The following is a 21913-nucleotide window of genomic DNA, read 5'->3' as shown; positions in this document are numbered from 1 at the left end:
ACATTAGTTTGATTTTTGTCTGTTGGAGAAGCGAAAAGAGCGAGGCCACTGATTTCAAGTGTCTCCTCTGTAAAGGTCATTTCCTCCCCCGTACTCTTAGTTCTATTTCTGCTAACTTGGCTCTTGCACTATCATCCCTGTAGCCTCTACAGTTTGCCCCAGCTTTCCATCCTGCCACTGCCTTCAGCTGCAGTTCTTTGTTTTTGCCCTACTCATCACCTTGGAACCTACATCCCGGGTCTCTCCAGCTGCTGATGGATGTTTTCTGTCTCTGCTCAGTGCCTGAAAACTTATTTCTCAGGGCAGCCAATGAGGGATCCTTAACACAATATCTGGAGCCATGCCCATAAAGCTCTTTGGCAAATCATTGCACTGTTTTACCTGTGGGCACATCCCCACAACCCGGCTATCACTGACCTCGTGGGGAGGGTAATAAGCTTAGGGATTATTCCCAATATTGTGACTTATGGATTTCTTTCATTTCCTCAGTGGACTGAGCTTATTAGGAGCTGTTTGTTAGTTCTAATAACAACTAGAAAAACTGTGGTGATCATTAGTCCCAAGCTATGATTTGAAGAACAGTTAGTAGAGGTCATAAAATCAAATAAAGTTACACTGAGTGCCTTTAAAAAAAAAATCTCATTTGTTGCAGGGTTCTAAACATAGTTTCTAGTGCCATCCTTCACCTTCACCATTATTTTTGTCTTCAGTTCTAAATGTGAAAGGTACAGAGCAGCAGAATTTATACATTAACTTCACAGGAGAACAGAAAGCTCATTAATTTTTAACATTGGTGGGATTTGATGTTCACCATCATATGCTCTGTTCCAAAATATGCCTGGGTCTTCTTTTCTGAGATGATTAAGATGTCCTATTGACAACCTCAGGGCTATTAAAAACACAGTGCCCTTCACATGTGAGATAAGGTTATAGCTCCCACAAGGGAGGGTTTGGGCAACATCAACATTAATCATCTCATGTTCATTCATTCACAAATTCATTTATTCCAATATTTGACTCTCCTATGTGGTAGGCAAAAGAAAAAGCCCTTGATTTCAAGGGAGACATCTAAATGTAGATACAACACAATGAAAATATTACAGAGAAAAATAAAGCCAAGTCAAAGAGAGGTATGTGTGGGGAGTGATGTGGGGGGTGATATTTTAGATCTGGTAGTTGGGGAGGCCTCTCTGGGGAGGTGGCATTTAAGTGCAGGGACAAGCCATGCAAATAAATATCTGGGGATGAGGACAAACGCCTTGAGATGGAAGTGGCTCCTCTAGAGAACCAGGCAAGAGGTGAGGGCAGCTGAATGTGGTGAGCAAGGAAGAGGATGGGAGACGTGAGAGGGGTCAGGGCCAGCTCCAGGTGCCTGTAGGCCAGGGAGAGACATAGACTTTTATTCTCTGCAAAGCAACTGCCTAGAGGTGGCCCTGAGACACAGGCAAGCTAGCGACTTCAAAGGGGCCTTGGTCCTGCTCCATCCCAAGAGCTGATTCACTAGACTTTTGCGGTCCCTGACCCCAGCAGCTACAACCTTGGATTCCCAGGAAACTGGAAGCATTTAGTTAGGGATTCTGGGGAGAACCTGTGGGTCCTGTGGTAAGGTCCCTGTGGCTGCCAGACCCACCCTCCTGGAGGTTTTATGATTCAGATGAGCTGCTCTGGCACTCTGGGTCCACTAGAAGCTGATGGGATTTTTAACAGAAACATATTTTATTCCCACTGTGCCACGGGCAGGCTTTTATGGCCTCATGTGACCATTAACTATTGCGTGGGGATCATAATTCTTTGTAAGAGACCCCCCTGGAGACCATATGATCTGTTATCTATTTTCTTGAATCCTAGAACCATGCTGAGGTTGAGGAGGTTAGGTAACTTGACAAGGGGACATGGTTATTGAGTGATGGCAGGATTTCAACTCTGATCTAATTGGCTGGTCATATGGTTTGGCTCTGTGTTCCCACCAGAATCTCATCTTGAATTGTAATCCCTATAGTCTCCCACGTGTTGAGGGTGGGACCTGGTGGGAGATGACTGGATCATGGGGTCAGTTTCCTCCATGCTATTCTCATGATAGTGAATAACTTCTCATGAGATCTGATGGTTTCATAAGAGGCCCTTCCCCCTTCACTTCCTTCACACGCTCTCTTGTCTGCTGCCACGTAAGACATGCCTACTCCCCCTTCTGCCATGATTGTAAGTTTCCTGAGGCCTCCACAGCCATGCAGAACTGTGAGTCAATTAAACCTCTTTTGTTTATAAATTACCCAGTCTTGAGTAGTATCTTTATAGCAGTGTGAAAATGGACTGATACAGCTGGAAAGCTTGTTTTCCCTGTTATGCACCACATTAATATTTCCCAAATATTTCCATTCATTCACCAAAACATTTATTGAGCATCTGCTGCGTGTTCAGTGCTGTGCTGGGCACACACCAGGGATGCAGAGACACGAGAGATAATTCCTGCCCTCAAGTGTCTTGGAATCAAGTGGGTTGTCTAGAATGTACACTGTATCTTCCAGGATGAAGTGAGATTATAATACACAGCCCCACACCCCAATTTTAGACTTTCTGAATGGAGATTTGTCTTGTCCTCATAAAGGAACTTTGCCAGTTGCCAGGCAGGACATGACATATTGTCTATACCTGTCATTGTCTGTGCATCTGCCATTGCCATGCATGAAAATCATCCGTTGATCCATCTGTCCTTAGTTACCATTGGTATGTAGTACCATTCTGTGCATTTCACTTACACATGATCCTTGTCACTTTCAAAGAGATCACACTGTGATTCAGGACTAAACTGAAAAGTCATCAGTTGCCCATCACACAGGGACAATGCAGCTGAAGGCAGTGGGAATTGCTAAGTCGCTGAGTGCTCACAGAATTGTTAGGGCCAAGTGCAGGCCTGACTCATGCATGGCGGACTATCATTTAAGTGGAGAACAGAAGCTTCAGATAATCAGAAGTTTCCAGATAATTTTTTAGAGAGGTGAAACTTCCAGAAATATCTTATTTGGTTGAGACAATAGGAACTACCCATGTAAACACATAGGTAAAACTCCAATATCTTTTGACGTGCCTCAAAATTATCTTTACAAGTACCTAAGAGATTATTCTCACATCAGAATTCTGATTGTTGCCGTTAGCATAGTTCCCATACTTTGTAATTATTTTGTTTGTCTTTGTCTTTCACCCAAAATGAGGTTATCTTTTCATTTGTTGTCTCTCCAGCACTGGCAAGATGCCTGGAGCTGCGTAGGCCCTGGTGAATGCTGCAGGATTGCAAGCAGGGGCTGGGGAAAGCAGCATGCTTCTGAGATTCTGTAGACCTAACCATGGACAAAATGATTTCAAACTGTCTTTAGTGTCTGGCAGGAGCTTAATCTCAGAAGGTTCACTGTAATATTAAAAAAATGCTACATAGTTGTACAAACATATGATACTATTCAGTTTTTAAATACAGAATTATGAACATGTAGTATGTTATCTCAGATTTATTTTATTATCATTGTTATGTTTTTGAGATAGAGTCTTGCTCTGTCACCCAGGCCAGAGTGCAATGGTGCAATCTTGGCTCATTGCAACCTCTGCCTCCCAGGTTCAAGCGATTCTTTTGCCTCAGCCTCCAGAGTAGCTGGGATTACAGGCACCCACCACCATGCCCAGCTAATTTTTGTATTTTTAGTAGAGGTGGGGTTTTACCATGTTGGTCAGGCTGGTCTTGAACTCCTCACCTCAGGTGATCCACCAGCCTTGGCCTCCCAAAGTGCTGGGATTACAGGTGTGAGTCACCGTGCTTGGCCAAGTTTATTAGATTTATAGATATTATTTGGTAATTACTTTTATGACCTGGCAGTTTCTTTTGCTCAATGGTATCACAGAATGACGGAAATAGTATTTGAAGGATTTTCTCTACATCTCTTTGCTAATTCATGAGCGGAACATCCTCACTAGATAATGTGCACTTTATAAATAATTTACATTCACACTGATGTCACCGTAGACAGACTATTGTCCTGGTTAGAAAGGAAGTTGCCAGCACAATGTGAGTCCCTGTAGCTGTAATTGTGTCTAGAGGGGCGGGTCTGAGGGGCCACTCTCTGTACTGTCTCCCTGCCTGGTGAGCGACAATGCCTGGCAACAGCTTTGGACCAGGAAAGCCCATTTGAACTCTGGTGTCACACTTACCTTGGGCAGACTCTGGATTTCAACTTTCTCATCTGCAAAACGGGGAAGAGAGCTGCCAATACCTATATACTGGGAGGCAGGCACCTTGGTGTCTCACACTTGAGAGGCACTCTGCATCTGACTTCTTTCTAGAACACATTCTGGAAACTGCTTTCTAGAACACCTTCTGAGCCAGTAGTGAATCCCTGGTGAGCCTGCTAGTGATTCTCAGTGATGTGGCAGGCCACTGAGAACACCATGCTGTTTAATTCAGATCACGAGAAAAACGGCTGTCTCTAGAAAAGCAAACCTTCTCTGGTACAGTGATTTCATCAGTCTTTCATTTTTTTTCCCTTCTATCCAAATTTTGTACTTTGATCTACTCTATTCCTACCTCAACTTCTTCAGAAACTTCAAGTCCCACCACAGGTCCTGGGACACATTCTATTCTCATTTGGATCCTAGGCCAGTGTGGACACTTGGGAGGCTGTCTGATCCCTTGATCTCATTCCATAAAGAAACACATTTAAATCACCTCCCATCAATTTTTTCTGCAGCTAAGGTAAATGTAAAATGAGTTGTAAAAAAATATATAACATGCTTTCTCAAATGTATTCTCCAAACACTAGGAAATAATGCAAAAGAGGACAAATTAAAGTGTGATATAGTGAATACAGTTGCAGAGAGTCTCGCTTAATTTCACATTCACTTATTCACCTGCAGGCAGCTTTCCCGAGCAGTGCTGCAGTCCATGCGGGGAAGGCCTTACCGGCCGCAGTCCTAGACAGAGGTTCACTGTGTGCAGGGCTCCTTGCATTGACTGTACGTTGTGTGTAACGTTTAATCTTTAAGGCGTTTAGGAAGCATGTTCTACTTTATGTCAATGTCCTGAAAAGGAAAGGAATTAGAAGTAAATCAGGACTATGCTGGAGTGCTACTTTGACATCGCAGAATGTTCAGGATGGAAGGAACGGGGCACTCCCACAACCCCCTCGTTTCTACAGGAGACCCAGAGTCATGATGTGCCTCACCAGAATCACATGCCAGTTAGTACCAGAACAGATAATTGTTGTTCGAGTGACAACTTATGACTAGACAATTCTCATATTAAAATCATTTTGTAAGTCAGTTGAATTGAAGACATTCAATTTGTCCATTTTTTTTTTTTTTGAGAAATTTGAGTTATCTTACTAAATGCTAGTATTAACTGAGCTTTAACCAAGGACACTTTAGTGAAAATAATGTGTTGGGTAATAACATTTTAAATCTGATGACAAATTGATTAACACACATCTTCCTTGCTTACTTACCTACCTGGTAATAAACCACTCTTGATAGTAAGTGCCCGTTAGAGTAAAGCCCTGTGCTAAAAGCTTTCTGTTTCATTTCTGCATTTAATTCCAGCCACATTAGCTAAGCATCTGTATCTCTTTTTTATAGTTTAGGAAACTGAGGCTCAGAAAAGAGGTAACTTGCTTGTGGTCCTACAGTAGTAAATACATTGCGAAGCCTTTCTAACAGGTATGCTATGCCACCCCAAAGACACATAGAATCTTCTAGCACGGACACAGACGCCCCATCTGTGCCCTAGGATATGTAACCTTCTATACCCAGTTCTAAAGTAAATGTGTAATTTAGGTTCTAGCTTGGGGCCATCACAATTTCCCTCTTCCATTGCCCTTAAGAAAGTAGCTTTGTGTGCTTAGGATTTGGATTCTGACTGTTCCCTTGTTAAGATCATGGGGTGACATTTGGCCTTGGTTTTTTTTTTTTGTTTTTTTTTTTTTTTGAGACAGAGTCTTGCTCTGTTGCCCAGGCAGGCTGGAGTGCAGTGGTGTGATCTCAGTTCACTGCAACCTCCTCCTCCTGGGTTCAAGTGATTCTCCTGCCTCAGCCTCCCGAGTAGCTGGGATTACAGGTGTGCACCACCACACCCAGCTAATTTTTGTATTTTTAGTAGAGATGGGGTTTCACCATGTTGGCCAGGCTGGTTTCGAACTCCTGACCTCAAGTGATCAACCTGCCTTGGCCTCCCAAACTGTTGGGATTACAGGCGTGAGCCACCACACCCAGCCCTGGCCTTGGTTTCAAAGTACACTTAAGCTAGTACTCCTAGAGGGCTGCAGCTCTGCAGGAATGGCATAGGTAGCAGGCAGCTGCGACTTAGTCAACCCCTAACCACGTAGCCTTCCTGGAGGACTGAGAGCCACAGCAATTAATAAGAGAGCAGGGGGCTTGGTGCGGTGGCTTATGCCTGTAATCCCAGCACTTTGGGAGGCTGAGGTGGGCAGATCACAAGGTCAGGAGATGGAGATCGTCCTGGCAAACACTGTGAAACCCTGTCTCTACTAAAAATACGGAAAAAAAAAAAAAAAAATCAGCCGGGCGTGGTGGCGGGTGCCTGTAGTCCCAGCTACTCGGGAGGCTGAGGCAGAACGGCATGAGCCCGGGAGGTGGAGCTTGCAGTGAGCCAAGATTGGGCCACTGCACTCTAGCCTGGGCGACAGAGTGAGACTCCATCTTAAAAAAAAAAGAAGGGGGAGCAGGGAAAGACACAAGGTTGTTGGAATCTGATGCTGATGCTTTCCTACAAACAAGCACCTGTTTCACTGGGAACATTGTCAAGGGGAAAGCACACAATTTGCTGAAAAGTGGTAGCTTGGTTAAAACATTGTCAAATTCATCCAAGGGAAACCTGCATCTATGCCCATTTTTTGAACAAAGAACACCAGTAGGAATATGTTGACATAATCACTTAAGAAATATTTGTTTACTAGCCAATGTGGGATTTCAATCCCGACTCATCCCATCAGGGGCCCCATTTTCAGATTTCAAATGCCATCTCTTTGGTGAGGGGCAATTTTCTGGCAAAGGTCTGAGGTCCCCTTTGAACCTGCCCTGACAGAAGACTCCATCAGCTTGTAACTGAGACTAATGTGAGTCCTAGTTCTTGTTATCATCATGTTTCAGCTCCTCCCTGGCACTGCTGGTGATAGGAGCAGAAGGGCTGGGGCATAGGCCAGTGACAGGAGGCTCCGCTCAGAATGGTTCCTTTACACATCATCACTACTGCCTCTGGGAGCTCTGAGCAACACTCTACACATTTCACCAATGAGAGCGCCCAGACAATTCCACTCTCTTCCCACTTCACCTCATTTTTAAAACAAGCAGTTTCATCCACACATCCATTCGAGTGCAATGTGTCATCTCCCTCTAGGCCTTCTGTGCATTTGCTCATACTGGTTCCTGTATGTGGAATGCTGTCTCCCAGCACCTTCAGGCTCCATCTACTGAAACCCAGATGGTCTTTGAAGGCTCAGATTAAAAGCTAACTCCTTTACAATGCTTTTCTTACCCACCCTTGCTAGAAGGGTTCTCCCTCCCTGGACTCTCATGGTAGCTGCTTCATACCAATCTCATGGCACTCACCACAGACCATTTTACACAGAAGGCACACGTGTGTATGTTTGATCCCAATTCAGTAGAGGCTCCTGCGAGGGCTGGTTTTCTCATGATCCCCGTTTGCTCAACACACCTAGCTCAGTCCTCTGTACCAAGCACTCTCCCAGTGAACAAGGTCACATTCTGCAAAGGCCTGGCCAACAGAGTAACACAAATGGGGCAACAGACAGGGTGGGAGGTACTGTTCAGGAGAGTCTTAATTATGTGAGAAAGGGAAGCATTACAACTGGATCTCTGTCACCATTACATTATCCATTCACTGGATCCTGCACTGCTTATTCCTACAACTTCCACCCCAGAAGTCTTCCTTGATCTTAGATCAAGAGTCGAATCCAGACATCCTCTGCTAACTATGGCAAAAACTGGCCCAGGAACTTTCTTTTCAGTGAGCCATAAACATACTGAAGAAAGAGAGAAGATAAGGATTACAAAAATGTCAAGGATAACAAAAACAGGTTTTAAATCTGTGCCTGGAATAAGAACTAATGGCCAATGAGGCAATGGTAAAGAGCAGAGCAAAAAAACTGACAGCAACCACTATTTGGCTCCATCTGCTCCACTGAGGACAACCATTTCCAAATTAAAGTGTATAGAGAAAAACCTGGTTAGGATTTGAAGTCCAAGAGTGATAACAGGATAGCAGGAGACACCTGTTTTAAATGAGTTCTCATGAAAGACATGTCAGTCACTGAAACAACCTGTGGATATGACTTCAGAATTGTCAGAACTCCAGAGAAATAATGAACGAAGTCCAGATACTGATAATCACTGCCCTATTTTCCAAAGTAGATTCTAAAAACTCCAGAATGGTGAATTTAATGTAAAACTCTGGCAAAATCAGGAATAATGTAGATGGTGAACATTTGACTCCTAAGAATTGCTGATTTCAACACTGATTTAACAAATAAAATGTCATACAAAATAACTTCCTTCCCTTTTTTTTTGATAGGATTACTAGAGCAGCCAATCAGGGAAATAACAGTGAAACAATAGCTTACAGCTGAAAGAAACCAGTGGGGTGAGTTGAGATTACAATCCTGAAGGTAAGTTATCACTTATACTTTACTCTGAGCTAGATGGGGTTCCAAAGGCTATATATATACAGTATCATTAGTCATTTATTTAATCCTTACAAGGACCCTATAACATAGAAACTAACATTATTTCTATTTGGCAGATGAGAAAAACTAAGGCAAAGTTTTCTTGCCAAAAGGTCACACAGGGAGGATTTCAACCCAGTCAATGCAGCCTCCAAGCTGTACTTCTCATATTAGTCTACAATGCCCTTCTACATGATTAGCAAGCTTGCTAAAAACAGAGGGAGAAATGGGAATCTTCCCTTTTCCATACAGGAAAAAGGAGAGCAGAACACATCTGCCTTCTCTCCTGCCTCTCATCCACTCACTTCTCTGAAAGGAGGAGGGATTGCTGCTTGAGAGTTGCAGCTAAGCACATTTCCTTGGCATGGTAAGGTCATCAGTGTAGAATCTGCCACTACAAGGGGAGTTTACAATTTAAGGTAGGTAAATTCCAGGACTGATATTTAATATATTTTAATAACCACTTTATCACTAGACCAACCATCAGAGCAACCACTGGTGTGCTACTGAGCCCTGGTAAGTTAGGTTAACAGAATTATTAGCAAGGGTTAATTAGAGAGCCACACTCTGGTCTTCGTTTCACCAATCCAGCCTTCTTAGTAAGACACATGCTATTTTAATTCCTACTGGTCTAATTTCCAGTATTTTTTCAATTGGTTCTGAACTTAGAGGGGAAAGACAGGGATATAATTTATTACCATCAGCTCCCCAACAATCCTCTTGTGCCTTCTGGATAATATCCCAAGTACTAAATGCAGTTTTAGGTGACATTTCTCTGGAGTTCTGACAATTCTGCAGTCATATCCGCAGGTAGTTTCAGCAACTAACATGTCTTTCATGTGCACTCATTTAAAACAGTATAGGCTCACTCTTGGCTCTTAGGTGCTTTCTAGTTTAGCACCTAAGAGCCTATACTGGGGACCATATGGCATGAAGCAGATGGAAGGAAGATGGACCATCCACGTCATCTCTCCCGTTGTAGACATGAATGCACCTGTAAATTGAAACAAAATGGGGTAGGCTGGGAAGGGCCACAATCTGGGACATAAAATGATCTTTGGCAAAGAAAATGACTGAGCTTTAGGTTCAAAGGGGAGGGGACCTCATTACTCTAGAGTAGAGGTCAGCAAACTATGGGCACAGGCTTTCTGTTTTGTAATTTTTTTTTTTTTTTTTTTTTTAAAGATGGGGTCTCAGTCTGTTGCCCAGACTGGAGTGCAGTCACATGACCCTTGCTCACTGTAACCTCGAACTCATGGGTTCAAGCAATCTTTGGCCTCATCCTCCTGAGAAGCTGGGACTGCTGGTATGTACCACCATGTCCAGCTAGTTTCTAAAAATTTTTTGTAGAGATGGGGTCTTGCTATGTTGTCCAAACTTGTAAATAAAGTTTTATTAGAACACAGTCATGTATATTCCTTTATATATTGTCTATGGCTGTTTTTGCGCTCCACGATGGCACAGTCAAGTGGCTGCAACAGGGACTGCATGTCCTGCGAAGCCTGAAATATTTTCCAACTGGTTCTTTCCAGAAAAAATTTTTGCAGACCTCTGGTCTAGACCTAGGAAAGTAATTCTAACATTCTTGGGGTAAGGCGAGAGACTGGGGCCAAAGGGAGGAAGGATAAAGGAGCATGTTTAGAGCTGGAACCTTTAGTGGGATTACCTGGAGGAGGCAGAGAAGACAGCATTGGGGTGGAACCACCACTATGCGTTATTATGCAGGGTCCTTCCTCGTTGAGAACTAAGCAATAATATGGCCTTCCAAACTGAATGATTTACATCCATTTGTGTAAGCTCCTAGAGAGTGAATGAAGTGGATTTTTCTCCAGTTCTTCAGAATTGCCAGCACAAAAAATGTAAAACAAAGGCACAGGTAATCAAAAATGTTTTAATGATTACTGTTTAGACATTTAACAATGTGGGTATATCCAGGTGAGCTAAGCACACTTTGACAGCACACTATTGAATGTTATAGTTTCTGTATTTGAAATATGTAAAGACATCTGCAAATTAGTACCTAGGAATGAAGACATACATTTATAAATATACACATTCTAGGTTTGTAAGGTAAATGTAAACAGATGCCATGACTCCTTTTCAAACAGAAAACCCACAAGACTAACAGAGAACCAATAGGCTCCCTATAGTATGAATGTGCAAAATTAAAGCATGGTAAACTGATATTTACATAAATATCAAACCAACAATTAGTTTATACATTGTCAATGACCTTCTAAGATATGTCATGAGTGGTTCCACGAATATCTTTCCCCCAGTGGAGAAGGTATTCAGAGGCTAAATTCCAATACTTTAAAATGACACACATCATAGGCTTTATCTGTTTGACCACTGCCTCAAATGTGTGAGATGTGATTTTATGATAAGCAGTCTATTATTTTTAAACAAGAGGTTCTAAACAAATCTTTAGATTCTAAGCAGAAAGAAATTACAAGTACTATTAGATTTACATTAAACAAGTTACCTCTATCAAATTTCTCGATTCTCTTAGGCTGTAGCTATACTTGATTTTACCTTGAACATTTTTAAAGTCCTTTCCTCACCCCCCTTTGTTAATTTTGGTAAACTAGGCACATTTTACAAGGAAATCTGTGTCAAAACAGATAACAGTACAGAAATCAATCCAAATTTAGACCCTGGCAACCAGTCCCCATTGCTCATCTACGGGACTCTGTCAAATGATAAATAGGCAATCATCTCTCTTGAAAAGTATACACCCTCTCTCGCACTGGTGGAAAGCAAAATTGACTTTTTGTTTGCTGTATAAAAACACTTAGCACTTCAGAAATTAAAAATGGCCTACTCACCCTCCACCCTTCCTAAAATCGCGAGGACAAAGAATATATACTTAAGTTTCATCAAGACTGCTTTATAGCCCCCCCTCTTTTACATTAATAGTGGCACTCAAAATAAAAAAATAAGATCTGTTAAAAAGTTAAACTGACTGTTCCGCTAGATTTGAGCCTGCTTGATTCAAAGCCAATAGTACAAAACTGAAGGTGCCGTGTCTGATTTCACATCAACAAGTCATTGGAAACTATATGTCACATTAGTTTCATAAATCATGGTCTTTGATTTTTTTCTAAACAGAGCTATTACAAATTAATACAAACTTGAAACATACCCTAATTTAAACTAACAAGCTTTGGGCCCTGCTTTTTAAATTTTAAGGCATGTGTGTTTCTCTACTATAACAACATTGTACAAATTTACATTTACAATCACATGCATGATCTACAGTTAAAAAAAAAGTTTGGATTACAGTGTTTTTAAATTGTGAATCACAATTCAGCACCTATCATGTTATAACTAATAAGGCAACAGCAGTGTTGTATACTACAATAATACTCCCTTTCCACAGTCTACCGCAGGGGTCATTGAGAGCCCAGAAATGTTAGAAATCTTATCCCTACTTATATAATCTGTATAGGTTTTCTAGGGGTTTTGAATTGATGAAAGAAGTCCTACATGAATCACACTATTGTAGGCCAGACTAGTTACAGCAGCTGTTAACGAGCATTGGGGCACAACTCATAATTGTGCTTACAATCAGATGACGTGGTTTGGAGGGTTTCAATTCTTTGACTTCAATCCTTCCGCAGTTTCCTTGGCTTCACATTGTTTTCCAGGGGTGAAAAGCTGTTGGTGTGTCCGTTCACAGCAGCCACGGACCCATTCTGGTGGTCCTTCAGGTGGTCTTTCCTTCGGGAGGCCCCCTTCTTGTTGTAGGTCTAAAATGTGTAAGGGCAGATGAGAACCAAATGACCACAGACAGTTTTCTTTACAGGGAACTTTACTGGGAACTGCATCTCTAACACTAGGCCTAGTTTTCTTTTAGGATCAAATCTTATCAAGGAGAAACTCCTGTGGTTAAGTCCCCATGACTAAATCTTTTGTCACTGGTTTCAATCATTCTTGCTTTTTTTTTCTGAGGCTTAGTCTGAGGTAAGTTAACTGAATCACAGGCTGCAACAGAAATACTATTTAAAATGTCACACAGAAAATTCAATTTACATTTTACTCTGCTTTGCCTTTTAATATCTGGAAGGCAGATGACAGGGGTTATGTGGCCAAATTGGCCTTTCCCACCGGGCAGTAGCTCTCTCAACACCCACATCCCTTCTTCGTCTTCAAAAGTTCCTCACTGCCTCAGCAACTATCTCAGCCTTCATGAACAAAGTGCTATGCTGCTATAAACAGTTAGAATAAATGTGATTTCAGTTTCATCAGGTCCTATCCTTTCACCTTCCTTGTACCTGGTGTATGTCCCACAGTGCAGCCATAAACTATGAAGCCCAGAAGTATATGACTTCAACTCAAACCCAACATGCCACACACAGGTGCCTACGGGCACAGAAGAGGAAAGGACAAATGTCTGAGCCTCAGGACTCGCAGCCTCTGCCCTTGCTCCTGACCTCTGTGTTTTGCCCAGATCAGCAGGCCTTATGACTACCAGGCACTGGCAACAATGGCAGGACAGATGTCATGTGGGGGGTGACACATGGCAGGAGAATGAGCAGTGGCTGCAATGTGGTCAGACACCACTGGAGACGATCTGCCCTAAATGGACCTTTCTGTGAGCAAAGACCTACGTCACCACATCATATGCTTAGGAATGAACCGAATCCTCACACCTGAGGACTAAATGTGTAAGAAAGCCGGGACAAAAAAAGCAGATCTCCGTATCTGAGGACTGTGATAAAAATCTCTTCTGAAATTTTATTTGGCCATGACGTTCAAGGTAGTGAACTGAGAGATTTCTGATTGAAATCACCTCTCGTGTCTCTCTGCTGCAGGTCAGCGGGAAGCAACACAGGGTCCTGCTGCACAGTTTTCCATTTCCAAGGGGAACCCCAAGACTCCCTCACCCAGGATCTAGAACAGGGTTCTAGAGTGTCTTCCAGTGAGCTGTGAGCCCCCCAGAGGCAGGGGCTGCTCTTGTCATAGTGACTCCATTAGAGGCCAGAGCCTGTCACCCAGCAAAGGCTCCACATGCCCATTAAGTTAACAGATGAGGGCCTTTGTTGGTAAAGGCCCCAGATACCAAGTCCCAGAGAAGAGTGATATTTACCTGAATGTAGAAATTTGTGAAGAGAGCAATCAGGGAAATCATGTATCCAATCTGGAAATACAACCAACCAAGAGGGAATGTGCACGGCCAGATGACCCCGCAGCTGGTCTGGATGATTGTCAGCACAAACTGAAGCTAGGGGAACAGAGGGGATGCAGCTGAGCAGGGACAGTGCATGGACGAGGCCCCAGACCAGGCAGACTTTTTACCCAGCATCACCCAAATTTCTGAATTACCACTTACTACCCTTTCTGCAGGTACAGCAGTCACTTCATGAACACAACACATACACAACACTTATCCTAAACTCTAGGTGTGTTTGTCTTATACATATTCTTCCTCTGCCCTCCAAGCTATTTAAACTACCTTCTCCAAAATTCAAGGACACACTATAGAGAGATGCAAGACTTTCTTTTTGTTTTTTGAGAAGGAAGAGCGAGCGTGTATGTTGAAAGGGCACTGATAACATCACTGCAGGATGTGCCACCTGGCTGGACATTCTTCCAACTCCTTATCCACGGACCCTTCTAGCTTAGTGAAGGCTGATGAGTAGATTTAAACCTTTACTGGCAAACAACAGTAAGTGCATTGATTAACTCTGATGAATAAACCTTGAAACGCATGTGAACTGGTTAGACAAAAGGTGGAAAGATGTTTTAAAAAGGATTAGACTCAGGCCGGGCATGGTGGCTCACACCTGTTATCCCAGCACTTTGGGAGGCCAAGGCTGGTGGATCACGAGGTCAAGAGATCATCACCATCCTGGCCAAAATGGCGAAACCCTGTCTCTACTAAAAATACAAAAATTAGCCGGGCATGGTGGCACGTGCCTGTAGTCCCAGCTACTTGGGAGGCTGAGATAGGAGAGTCGCTTGAACCCAGGAGGCAGAGGTTGCAGTGAACCAAGATCACGCCACTGCACTCCAGCTTGGTGACAGAGCGAGACTCCGTCTCAAACCAAAAAAGGGCTAGGCTCTGCGCACTGTATTTCTGGCAGCTCCAATGTTTCTATGTAGAGGTTTTTGTTTTTAATTTTTGAGACAGGGTCTTTCTGTGTTGCCCAGGGTGGCCTCAAACTCCTAGGTTCAAGAGATCCTTCTATCTCAGCCTCCTGAGTAACTGGGACTCCAAGCCATGACCCACTGGGCCTGGCTGTTTGCCTTCTCTTTTTAAGGTTAGTACTGCAGACTGAGGAATAACTAGGAGTGGTGCTTAAAATAAATCCTGACAACCTGGGTAGGTTTAATCTTCCACCTCAAAGTACAGAGCCTAATGGGAGACCAACTTTGCCAGTCTTTTCTTTTAAATTCTGCTTCCGCCAGACCCAAAACTGTGGTATAAATCAATTTCTGCATCGTTTCTCCTCAAGTATAACAAGGAGGTTAATCAACAATTTTCCTTTTTCACAGGTGGGTGAGAAAACATAGCAATTGACAGGGAGGTGAAAATGAAATATCAAACACTTTAGTCTCTCAGAAGATTTTCTCAAGACTTTTTTCTTCAGATTGTTATTATTTTTAAGATTGAAAAATCCTAATCGACTTGAAGGGGTCTGAATCAGCTTGGTCTGTTTAGAAAAATGTGTTAATAAGGCAAGGAAAGGGCAAAAGATTTAATGTCCACACCCCTCAGTCAGCTAGCTTTGGCTTACTGTCTCAGTGTCATCTATAAAATAGGGACAATAATATTTTTTTTTTTTTTGGTAGAGACAGGGTTTCACTATGTTCCCCAGGCTGGTCTTAAACTCCTGGCCTCAAGTGATCCTCCTGCCTTGACCTCCCAAAAATGCTGTGATTACATATGTGAGCCACTGTGCCTGGCCTGGGGACAAAAATATGAAATCAGGCTACTGGAACAATCTATGTAAAATCATGTACTTAGTATGAGTGCCCAACATGTGCTCAACACATAGGAAATGTTGGTGTTTAACATGAGCAGTAGTAGTATTAATTAGTTCATAGAAGAATTCATAAGAGGAGAGAAAGAGGTTAACTATAATATACTGATAAATGGAGAAGGCTTAATCAAGATGGTGAGAAGTATCAGGTGAAGTGGCCTGGCCCTGGCAATAAACCAGGGGAGGGAGCTGTTAACTGAAGCAAACAGCTGCTATCCTCACCAACAGGTACTCCTCTGCATGGGGGCTGAGGGGTCACCCATACCTGCCAGACAAATATCCTGGCTGCCTAGTAATGGGTTACACATACCCTGGACTCCATACTACTCTCCAGCTCCTTCTAAAACCCCCAGAAACACAGAACTTTCATTTTGGATTCTGGACCATAATTAGAAAACACACACACACACACATATATACACACATACATGCATATGTGCTTATGTGCAAAAACTCAGAAAAGCTGAACTTGAAGTTGGCAAATTAGATTCTAGCCCTCTTTCTACAATTCAACTAGCTGTACGCCCATGGTCACAGTTCACTATCAATTCAAAATAAGAAAATTCCCTAATCTACCCACTTCAAGGAATTTAATTATATCAAATGAAAAAGGGTGGAGAAGGGGCATCTTAGATGCTATTACACAACACTAAAACCAGAAAGAGGTCTGTATCCACCAGGAAGCAAGTCCTGGGGAAAGAGGCCAAGTCACTCACCAGCTGCCCCTGAGTGATGTACTTCTTCCACCAGAGGTATGGACGCATGGAAGGGACCGACGACAAACCATAGTAAGAGTACATGAGCACGTGGATGAAGCTATTAAGTGTGGCACCAAAATAAGCTGCAGGAACAGAGGGATTTGGGGAGGAGAATGTATTAGTGTTTTAAACAGAATAGGTGGTAAAAACAAAAAAAAAAGAAATCCAAGATTCTTTCTGAATCAGAAAGAGAGATGATTTCCAACAGGGCTGACAAACACTGCAACAGCAAGCACTGCATGGACGTGTAATAAGAATTCAATTTCCACTTGGGCAGGCAGCCACCAAGAGGCTCCGAGCCCAGGGGTCAGCTGTAGCTGCTAGGGGCCCATCTGACACAGAAGCCATGACGCCATTCCGGCACCTACAGGCTTCGTTGCAGATGCCCACCAACTCCCAGAGGCAGCTGTTTTTCTTTACATACACAACTGCCTCAGATATGCTCTCTAAAGGCTGTGGAAGACAGCTGATGGGTGACATGCTCAAAAATGGCTGTTTCTACACATTTGCTGGGGTGTGGAGAGGTCTCTGAAGCCACTTCTAATTATTCCACAGGACTGCAGTGTTGAGGTCATACATTTTTATTAATAATAGAGTCAAGAGTCTAGTTCCTCAGAGATAAAAGAGCCATCTTATCACATCATTTTCAATGTCCAGTAGGACCACTAGTTTTTTTTCCAGACTCTGTCCTCCTCCCCAGCAGTCAGCAACCAAACCAAGCCATACAGCTTTTCTCTGTGCAGTTGGAGGTGCTTGGTTTTAGGGAAGTTTCTACTCCTGGCTATGACAGGAACTGGCTGTTTGACTTTGGACATGTCACACCCATTCCCTGGTTCAGTTTCTCATGGGCCAAGTGGAGCTCATTAAATCTGTCCTCCTGAAAGTTCTCTGAAAATTTAAAGCATTCTTCAAATGTAGGGAGGGGCTGTTTCTATTAGAAAGTTAGGTCAGTTAATCCACCATCATGAACTGTGACAGTGGGAGGAAGAGGGAGCAGAAAGTCCCAGCTCTACCCACCTTTCTGTGGTCTCAGTTTCCTCCCAAACCCAAAGGAGCTGTATTTGGAAAGTTTTTTTTTTTCTCCTAGCTCTGGAATTCCATGATACTGTGAATCTTGGTAGGCTCAGGTAATCAAGGGCAGTGCTATCCCAGAGAAAAAGTATGGTAAATAGACCCGTAGGTTCTCAGTTAAATTCTTCAGTGTTGGGATGATAGGACTTTTGACTGAGACATTTGCTAAAACTCCCAGGCTGAATCTCAAGGTAGCAATCTCTGAAAATTTTAAGAAACTCTGGACTACAACCTTTCCAAAAACCAAGTACACAACCTTAGAAAATTTATCTCAAGTTTTGGTGCTTGTTATGGAAGACACCCTGATCACCATGCTTCAGGGAATATGAGGGTTGTGAGAACATGTGGAGACTTCCTAATGCATGACAGACAGCTAAAGCTGTATTTCAAAATGAGCCTTGCTCCCTGTACTCATGCAACAGTGTGATCCTATTTTCCTCACTTGCCCCTCTCAAACACTTCCACATCGTACAGAAGGACCAGAAAGAACCTGGACAGTTGCCCTCTAAGACAGAGAATACTGTACCTATTCCTTAATATGTCCCCAGTGGTATCTCCCTCATCTTGCCCAATCAGCACAGAAAGTTCACTTAACTAAAAAAGGGTTTTGTTTGCATAGGTACATAAACTATCACTAAAAGCAACTTGAACACGAAGTTGAAAGCCTGATCTAGACATTTACAGCAACAGCACCTTTTCTGAAAGCCTTAGTTTCAACTCTCCTCCCTGCTCACACCTGTTCCCCAAGTCCCCATCTCTAACACTCACAGTGGCCGCAGGGGACCCAGTTCATCGCAAACCACCAGATGTTCAGCATCGAGGCATGGTGGTAGACGTGCAGGACCGTGATCTGGTGGTTGTTCTTGCGCAGGATGAAGAAGAAGGTGTCCATAAATTCTATGAGTTTGGAGAAGTAGTACCACCAGAGGACACGGATAATCTGAGAGGAAAGGGCCAATGATTTAATAGGCTTATCCTCACGGCTTCTCTGGAATATCGTCTCTATAATGTTTCACTAATATCCAAAAATCTGATGTCAACTCAGAGAAGCCTGAGTGCCCCAACAGCTCTTAATGTCCATCAGTGGTTGGGAGCTATCGTCACTCTCCAAGTACCTTTAACCAAAGAACATGGTTGGGCTGGGACAGCTGGAGGGGTTTGAAATGACTACAGGAAATGTTTTGAAAGGGTCCCTGACACTCTTTGAGACTAATGAAAACATGAGGCTCAAGGTTCAAAACCTTGAAGTCTGCCTATTCCCTCTGGAAGCAGCCTGCACAGCCATTAGCAAAGGAAAACCATCTGAAAAAATGCTTTTGATTTCAGGGACTAGCATGGGGCAACTGACCTGACAAGAGACACAGAAGGAATCAGAACCTGCAGTGTCAGGTCTCTGCCTAATTAAACATATCAAACAGGTGCTCTAAGGAGATGACTGCCCATGCTGAGCTGCGACTGTTGGCCTGTGATTTAAAATAAACCTCACGAGTGGAAGTCAGATTTTATTTTTAACACCACTACTCGGAAAAAAAGTACTTGGATGAATGATTTTAAAAATTTAAGACATTGCTCTCATGATCCTGTTTGTGTAAATATAACATGCTGACAAATGCATGTGATTTTTCCTGCCAACTGTTAACAGGAGTTATTTTTACAGAGGGGGATGCTTTAGGTTTTATTTTATACCTTTCAAGTTCAAATTTTAATACCATGTGTATATATTGCCTTTTTTATTCTTTTAAAAATATCAACAGGGATTGCCTGAGAAGTGAGGTTATGGGCCATTTTGTATTTTATACAATTTATTTTTTAAAAACTCAACACTTACAATAGTTTCTGAAAAAGAGACAGTACCTTCATATCTGATTCTCCTGCGGTACGTGTGCCCTGACAGAAGAAGTTGTATTTGCCTTCCCATACTCCTGTTACTAACTAAAAAAGAAGAAAAAGTCAGTCACCAACAGCATCTGAGCCATGTAAAGTCCTGTTTGAACTTTATTAGTTGCAGAATCTGTGATAATTTACCTTGGGCTGTGCTGAGCCAAGTTTGCTCTGAGAAAAAACAATTGTAGGGAAGTGTAAACAAAAGCAAAGCTTTAATGACTTGAGCCTCAGTTTCCTAAGGGACAGGCTTAAAAGTCACTCCCAGGCTGCTGCCCTCAGAGACCCTCCTTTACCACGCTGCCTTTCTGCAGAACGCTCAGCCCGTCACCCCCTTGGTCCTAGCACAAGTGCCCAGACCAAGCCAATCATAGGCTCCCTGCTCTGCCCCACAGAGGCCTCTGGCTGCTTTCCCTAAGCCAGTGCTCCTCAAACTTGAGTGTGCAGCATGAGAATTACCTGAGGGGTGAGTTATTAAAACATGGGTCCCTGGGGGTGCTTCTGTTCCAACAGGTCTGGGGCCTAGAATTTGTATGTCTAACAAAGTCCAGGTGATACTGATGCTGCTAATGTGGAATTTGAGAACCACTGCTGTAGGCCCAGGGATAATTCAGTCCAACTTCATCTTCATTATTTCCTGTTGTTGTATGTACAATCCTCTGGATCCATGAATTAGGCTTCACAGCCTGAGAAATTGTGCCCATGCCTCAGAATCACTTGCAGCGCTGTAGGCACTGTGCTGAGAGGACCCCAGAATTCGGGGTGCAGGCCCCACATCACAGCCCTGCAGTTATCACAGGTCCATGGCTGTGATGCAGAGCCTGCACCCCGATTTTTGTGTTCCCTGTCCTTGAACACAAGAGTTTAGCTTGGTGAGCAACACAGATTCCCCGCAGCGAACAAGAAGTGATTACGAGGATCTGAAGACACCTTGTGATATTTCCACCCGGTTTGACCTCAGAAATAAATGCCAAAAATGGGCGCATTCCTATACTCACTCACACTGCATATCCTGCCTTCTATCTGATTTTTCTTTGGTTATCTTTTTCTTGCCATTTTCCTTCTGCTTTGTCACCTTCTACACATAAAAAAGCACTGAGACTTAACAGGCTTTTCATGGCCAAACAAGAGCACAAGGATTTAGCATGGGGGAGGCACCAGTTCATGATGAAGAGCCATGGATTAGGAGGAAGGCTTGAGTGCCAGGCCCAGTACCTGGGACAAGCCAGCTAATTCCTGTGGGCTCTTGTCGTTTTTACTGTAAAAGGATGAAGTTGGACTAAATTATCTCTAAAGGGTTTATTCCAATTTTCTGTAGCTTCACGTTAACAGACTTTAAAATCAGACCACACAACAAACTATTCTATACTATCTTTGAAAGAAGAGTATCCACATGGTAATTCATTAGAAGGCGTATTAACTTTTTGGTCTTATACCACTCTCTAAAGTCATGGTCAGTCAAGCAGGATCCATGCAGGCTGATTAGAAGTCCTAAGAAGCAAGACACAAAGCCTGAATCCAAAGTGGGGTGGAGGTCGGAGGAGGAAGCTGGCATGCACTCTTGAGACCTGGGGTGGGGAAGGAAGGGCCAGCTTAGTACAGAGCTCTTTTCTCTGCCCTTCTTTCTACCCCAGGAGGGAACCAAGGAACTACCTCCTGTGGCTTGAGGGTACAGAAAGGGAACTGGTGCTTCTTGATGAAATGTTCGCGGGACAACCGCGAATGAGAAAAATAAGGACAATGCAGTAAAGTTTTCATGAAGATAAATTCGTGCAATGTAAAAGATACTTTTTTAAAACAGCAGCCTTTCTTGGCAAAATTAAAAACCTACTAACATATGACTGTCTTCATCAGAGATATTTTTGGAAATGTTATCATTTTATGAATCTTAAATCGGGAACCTACCATCACTGTTTTATCCAGCGACTATTTTGGTTTATAGTGTCCTGAGACATCCTGGGTTGGTTTTGCTTTTGTCTGTTTTAAAATAAGATGGCTGCATTCATGAATATCTACCTTGGCAGGGGTGGGGAAAAATCAAAGGATCTCTCTGGAGAAGAGGAAGACAAATCCTCTCTTGTAATTCTGCAGATGCCTCAATCCCAAGGATGAGTATGGGTTGAAGGGGTCTTGTTAACTCAGCAGAAGGGATTCTTGGACACACGCTTACTTTTTAAGAAGGGATCCAGGTGGGATTGCCTTTAAACTAGTTAACTTTAAACTAGTTAACCTAAAATTCCATTTGCCCTCTCCCCACCCATAAATGGGGCAGGGGAATCCATGTATAAAACGCCCACTGTCTTTGGAGTTTAATTAAAGAACTCAAACCTCGGTGTTGGGTGGTGAACTTTTTTCACTCCTAAAGCATAAACCAGGTAAGCTGCTCACTCAGTGCCACTCCACTTGACCGAGGCCCACCATTCCTCTTTCACCTGTTGAGGTTCCCTGTAGGAGCTCTGTCATGCTTCAATGCAATACT

The 21913-nt window shown here is 43.0% G+C and overlaps 1 protein-coding gene and 1 pseudogene across 3 annotated transcripts in view; both read right to left on the bottom strand.

Annotated features, from left to right (window-relative positions):
• The window catches only part of LOC111549746, a 40339-nt pseudogene extending 28020 nt beyond the window's left edge, over positions 1-12319 (bottom strand).
• The window catches only part of ELOVL5 (ELOVL fatty acid elongase 5), an 80269-nt gene continuing 68963 nt past the window's right edge, over positions 10608-21913 (bottom strand). For all 3 annotated transcript variants that reach the window (XM_023222941.3, XM_023222943.2, XM_023222942.3), the window contains exons 4-8: positions 19408-19485; positions 18322-18493; positions 16441-16565; positions 13828-13962; positions 10608-12487 (exon numbers count right to left, since the gene is read on the bottom strand). In XM_023222941.3, the coding sequence (XP_023078709.1) occupies positions 12344-12487; positions 13828-13962; positions 16441-16565; positions 18322-18493; positions 19408-19485 (654 nt within the window). In that variant the 3' untranslated portion in view covers positions 10608-12343. The remainder of the gene's footprint in view (positions 12488-13827; positions 13963-16440; positions 16566-18321; positions 18494-19407; positions 19486-21913) is intronic.

The sequence above is a fragment of the Piliocolobus tephrosceles genome, chromosome 5 (assembly GCF_002776525.5).
Source record: "Piliocolobus tephrosceles isolate RC106 chromosome 5, ASM277652v3, whole genome shotgun sequence".
Classification (NCBI taxonomy): domain Eukaryota; kingdom Metazoa; phylum Chordata; class Mammalia; order Primates; family Cercopithecidae; genus Piliocolobus; species Piliocolobus tephrosceles.
The sequence above is the reverse complement of the archived record's forward strand: the minus strand, read 5'-3'. Positions and strand labels throughout refer to the sequence as shown.